General features: G+C 35.1%; 1 protein-coding gene across 1 annotated transcript in view; it reads left to right on the top strand.

The window, feature by feature from the left end:
* PHF14 (PHD finger protein 14) overlaps positions 1-6071 on the top strand; it is a 168334-nt gene that overhangs the window by 1489 nt on the left and 160774 nt on the right. Inside the window, exon 2 of the mRNA XM_035896951.1 lies at positions 105-215. Within this exon, the coding sequence (XP_035752844.1) occupies positions 105-215 (111 nt within the window). The remainder of the gene's footprint in view (positions 1-104; positions 216-6071) is intronic.

Here is a 6071-nt window from a genome sequence, read left to right on the forward strand (position 1 = left end):
CCTGTCACGGCCATTCTGCCTTTCCCTCTCATTTAAATCTCTTTAACGACGCTGAATTCTCATCATGCCACCGTGTAACGATACTGTGTTTTTTTTTCCTGCAGTGGACCGCAGTTCGAAGAGGAGACAAGTGAAGCCTTTGGCAGCTTCGCTGCTGGAAGCTTTAGATTATGATAGCTCTGATGACAGTGATTTTAAAGTTGGAGATGCTTCAGGTAAATATGCTTCCTCATCTCCTCGCTTCAGAATTACCTCATGTTTGCTTTATGGTTGATCATTTAATATTATACGGGAGACAGAATGGTATTAGTGAACTGTTGGGACTTGGAGCCACTTGAAAGTTCAGTGACTCAATTGGATAACTGGGAAGTCTTGTGGATAAGAAACAACTGATTAAAGAAAACATCCATACTATACTTAAATTGCAATTCATTTTTTCTTGACGGAAGACTCATGATTATCAAACAAGTTTTGGCAGAAGCATTTGAGTAGCTTCTGTGCTGGCTACCTTAGCTATATCTATTGCTTTTTATTCTTACAATGTAGAAATAATTTTTGAAACACACTGCATTTAATATTGAAATAAGAATGTTCTAAAGCAATTTTGTTTTGAATCAGTCTGCATAATAGTTTGTTGTGGACTTCAGAACCTGCCTATTTCTCAAGGTTAATTCCACTCAGTGAGTGAAAACCTTAAGCAGAAAAATAATCTGTTTGGGTTTTTATTATTTTTTACAATAGGCAAACTTAAGTTGTCCATTCAGATAGCTATGCAGAGAGGTGTACGCCTTTCATACTAGAAGGAAGTCCTTGCCTCAGAGTGTTTTTGTTCTGCAGTCTTCTCTGTGTATGCAGATTCCTGTATCTGCAGTGAACATCCATAGAAACTGAAAGTAAACAAGATGCCAAAATAAAATTAAAAGATTCACGTATATTGGAGGGAAGGAAAAGAAGGGGCAGGACCATGTTTGTGAATAAACTGCACATTGGATATTCTGTGCTATACGCTCAGGGAAATAAGCAAAGAGATGCAGGATGTGCAAAATATAAGGGAAGCATTATGACAGCTTGTCAAATAACTTCACTTTGTTATTTCTGCTCTGGGGATGCTTATCTATGTTTTCATGTGAATGTATCTTGCAAAAATATTCCCCACTTCCATTTAAAGGCTATTTTTTATCATCTGGCAAGCTCCTCCTTACTAATGAACTTCAAAAATGCTTAATGATCACTTTGCCAGTGCCAATTTTAAGATGTACCCTAACACTTGTTGGTTTTTTTTTTTTGTCCCAAGCCTAGATGTATTTCCCTTGGTTGATCTGGTAGAAGCAGGCTGCAATGACTTAAGAGAGTAAACCTGATGTCTTACCAATTTCATGCTAAGATTTTTTGACTTGTTTAATTTACTTTTTTAATCTTGTTTTGGGGATTTTTGATCCTTTCTTTTGAGTAAGGGCACTGCCTTTTGTAAAGACTGTTTGCCATAAAAGGAAATGATTTCTGGTTCCCAAAGAAAATCTCCGTGTTCTGGAACAGTAGTGTAAGCAGGATTTAAGGGAAAAGGGGAATTGGAAATGGAGTATTGGAGATGGACACATAATCCAGAGCAATATTTGATTAAAAGACAATCATTGGTTAATTAAAAGTAGTGAATAAAGCTTCCTGACTCAACTATGTCTAAATGTAGAGGATTCATTTGTAATTGATATCCTCTTTGACTTTTAGGATATCATATGTACATGTGGTGAGGGTGTCAGTGTCTAGCTTTGAGAGTATTTCAATCTCAGTTTCATTTTGAGGAAGTTGGATGCGTTTTCCATTAAAAAAGCAACATCGAATTGAAACAAGCATATGAGAAAAAAACAAGTTCTACTTACAAAGTGTTTTTCTAATTACTGTTTTGTGTTCATATATCTCATATAGCTTTGTTTTAACACTTCAGAACCTGTGTCTGTCACTTGTAGATATTAATGTTCTATTTAATAAAATTTTAAATTTAGTGAAAACACTTTGAAACAGCAGCAGAGTTTGACATTTTATACTTTATTCAAGGATTCTGAGTGTGAAAGGAGAAAGTTGTGAGGGTTTGGAAAAGTTGGGGAATAGAAAATTATTAAAGATATAACCGCTTAGGTTTAAAGAAAAAAGGAACATTTCTTATGTGTAATACAAGTTAAATGGATAGTTGCAGGATGTTTGAAACAGAACTGTTTCAAACTGTGCTGATTTAAAATGAATATATATATATATACTGGTATAACATAGCCTTAAATGTGGTTGTACCTAGACTGTTTAGATTCGGGTGAAAGAAGTGCTGAAATAAAGGGACTTTTTTACACAGACATATATAAAATAAAATTGCTAATTTCAAAGTCATATATATATATATAAAATTTATATATATAAAAGAATATATGTGTATGCACAGAGTCAGCCCTACTAGACAAATTCTGGATTGTTGCTAATAGAAAACAGGTTTTCCTTTTTTCCCACTGTGGTTTCAACCTTCAAAGCATAATGTATATTTCTCCATTACAGTCAGGGCTATTGCTCTTCTTCTTTCAGTGACCATAGCGGTCTCTCTATGTGCAGCCTGTTGCAAATCAGTGTTTAGTATTTGTTTGAATTCAGAATTTCATTGCATAGTTTGCTTACAAAGGGAAATAAATGTGACAGAAGGAGGCAACGATCTTTCTACATTGAAAATGACCGTATATTCTACTCATGCACTCAGAAAAATCTTGTAAGTATGGTAATTCCACAGCTCTGCAGTGTGTGTTTATTTGATTCACAAATAAAAAAAGCCAAACAAATTTGAAAGTTAAAATTTAAAGGGCTATTTAAATACTGAATTAAAGGAATTCTGAAGTTGTTTACTCAGTGTTGATTGTGTTGCATCCATATGTATGAGCTCTAGGTTGTTAAGTGATATGTGCTGGTAGACGATAACTGTGCAAGTCTAGGAGGACTGAGCCTTGAATATTTAAGCTTTTACACATGTTCATTGTTCTATCAGATTTCTGGGAATATGAGATGCAGTAAAGATTTGAGAAGTTGATATTAAGTACTTCTAGGAAGGAATCAGCATTTCTGAATTTTTATATTCAGAGTCCTGATGCCTTGGTAAATTTTTTTCATTACAGAATATATTTCTGATCACCTAACCTCCATTTCCACCAAAAAAAAGTCCATAGAAGACATGGCCTTTACTTACAGTGCAGTTAATTTCTTTTCTTTTGGATTTAGGTCATATCAACAGGCAATTACTGCCTTTTCCACTTTAAAGAGCTCATCATTCTGACATCCCTTTAAGAAAACTGACTTTAGAACTGTTATATTCTTGAAAATTTACTTAATGTAAATAGTTTACAGGCCTGTGGGCTTTTCATTATGTTAATATTGAATGAAGTAATTTTTTAATAGCTTCTTTGTTTCTACGTAATAGAAAGCAGTAGTGCCATATTTTAAAGTACTGTATTTTTCGTTTTTATAAACAACTTGAAAAAATTGTTCTTTAAGTAAGAATGTAATACGTAATCTCAATGTGGGATTAATCAAAAAACCTGTCCCTTTGGAGTCAGAGCATACAAATATGTAACTTGAAATGATGGTACTGTAATATATTCAACTGAAGATTTTTAATAATATGTTTCAAAATACAGATCAGTTATTTGAAGTTTTCCTTTAAGTTAACTAGAGCATACTTCGGTTTTTTTGTTGGTGTTTTTTTTTTCTTTAATTTTTGTTTAATTTTTTCTTTATTTAATGAGAGCAGCTGGAGATATGCTGATGTCAGAAATCAGTGTGTAGCTGTAGAGTAATTCCCAGCAGGATTCCAAAGCAAGGATTTGCCACTTTTCTTCTCTCTCATCGGTGAAGTTGGTCAGTTTTGGCAGCTCCTACACTGAAACTGAAATGATGCAGAGAAATGTAGTGTGGTCCCTGAACAAGAATGATGCGTGAATTTAAGGAGTGGCTCTCTAGCTCAGTGTAGCTGAGAAGAGCGTAGCTGAGTGCTGCCTTGGAAGAACCGGATTCTGTCACTACTTCTGCTGCAAGTCTACTAGACTCAAATTTTTAGAGACGTTTGTAAATGATTGGGTTTTTTGGTGTTGAGCGTGGAGCCTGACTTGCATAAATATTATGTACTATTACTGCAATTGAGGTCAGTAGGAGCTCTGCTTAAAATGTGTAATGATCTATATAAATGCATATACTAGGTATTCTGAAAACCTGTGTCTTCATCTAGAAATAAAAAGTTGCAAATATCTTTATATTTCTGTAATTCATTTCCTCTTAGCACAACGGAGATTCCACTTTTACTTTCCTGTACAGGATATTGTAATATAAAGAAATATTTGGGAAGCACCGAAGTACTATAGTGATAAACACTACTGAAATAATGATGAAGAAACTGATATGTTTGGTTTTGAGAATAAACTTAAATGATATGCAACAGAAAAGTTGTAAGGTATTTCAGTAGGCAGTGAAGGTAAGAGAAAATATTAAATAGCTAATCATGAGTGAATTATCACGTATTTGCACAATCTTAATTGTTACAATAATTTCAAAGCTTGACTTTGCAACTGTAATGTGTAGTCCCTCAGAGTGGAGTTCCCAAGGGCTTTTTCCCGTTGAGAAAATGGAAAATTATGTTCTCTTGGGTTATCTTCATCCCAAGTGAGATCTTTTATCCATACAGATGTCTGCCACTTGAAGTAACACTTTGGAGTGACTGATGAGCATTTTGAACTTGCATTCTCTTTGGAAACACTGAGATTTCTTTTCTTCTGTGTTTACTGACAGCAGAGGAGTAATCTAACAATTCTGTAGACTTTCATTCCGGTGTCTGGGCAGGGTGGATTTAGTGATGGGGTGACATTATTTTTCTTTGTTTCCCCCGTCCTGTGACTCTGTGCCTTGTCTTTCCAGTCTGTTTGTCCCTTATGGAACCCTTCCTCATCGGTTCAGTGTCGTTCTGCTTGTTCAGTCAGTCTTGAACAGGATTTTCACGGTCTCCTACTTTACTACTCCTACTTTACTTTCTCTTGCATCTCTACTTTTTTGTGTGTATGTTCATCTTGTGTATTTCCTGCCACATGGCTATTCTCCACTTTATTAACTACAGCTTGGTGGGATGGTCTGTTTGCAGCCTGGCCACTTCTGAGACTCTAGACATGCTCAGTGAGGATGGGATGTTTCAAGTGTTTCTTGAGCATATACTTGTTACAATGCCTCAGAGGCTTGGAATTAGCATGACCCAGACACACTTTCAGCTGTCTTCCAGATGTCACTTCCCTCGTACAAGATGTGAAACTCTTAGGTGTTTCTGGGAAAAAATATGTATTCTAGCTCACTATTCTGTAATAATTTGTATTGGAACCCAATTTCATGGATTATTTAGGACTGCAGCTTTGCAGAGGGAAGTCATGGGGTATGCAATGCTTCATCCCAAACAAGTAAAGTTTGATAAAGTTACAAATGGGGAAACTGGGAAATACCAAGTAAATTCAGGAGGTAGGGTAACCAATTCCATCTGTGTTGTAACATTGTAAATAAGGCAGTTCGCAATGACTCAAGTCAAAGTTGGCAAACTTTAGTTTTGAGTGCTTTTGTGACTTGAATAGACATTTTCTGAAATGCTGTGTGATATAATTACTGCTAGCATAGAAGTGAGGAAACTGTTTACTAAACAACTTTCATTTATGGTCCTCTTCCCTGCTTTTTTCTGTTAAACTAAATACTTTTCTTCTGTAACAAGTGTAATAGCGGATCAGTGATCAATTTTCATTTCCTACTCTGCCCAGTCTACATCTGTGGTTAATACAGATTAGATATTTTTTTTTTCTTTTTTGAAAACATCATTTGAGAAGTGAATTACTCTCCTTATAGCAGTAATATCTTAATCTATGTTGGTTTTGTTTTGTATGTTCTTAATCATGTTACTTTGGGCAGTTCCTTTTTTTTAACTGACAGCATTACCGTTGTTGAATTGCCAGTAGTCTACCAATGTTTAATCATCATACTCTGCAAAATAGCATAGAAAGCTATCTAACTGATGCTAGACTCGC

This window comes from Egretta garzetta, unplaced genomic scaffold (genome assembly GCF_000687185.1).
Source record: "Egretta garzetta isolate BGI_Z169 unplaced genomic scaffold, ASM68718v1 scaffold30, whole genome shotgun sequence".
In the NCBI taxonomy this organism is placed as follows: domain Eukaryota; kingdom Metazoa; phylum Chordata; class Aves; order Pelecaniformes; family Ardeidae; genus Egretta; species Egretta garzetta.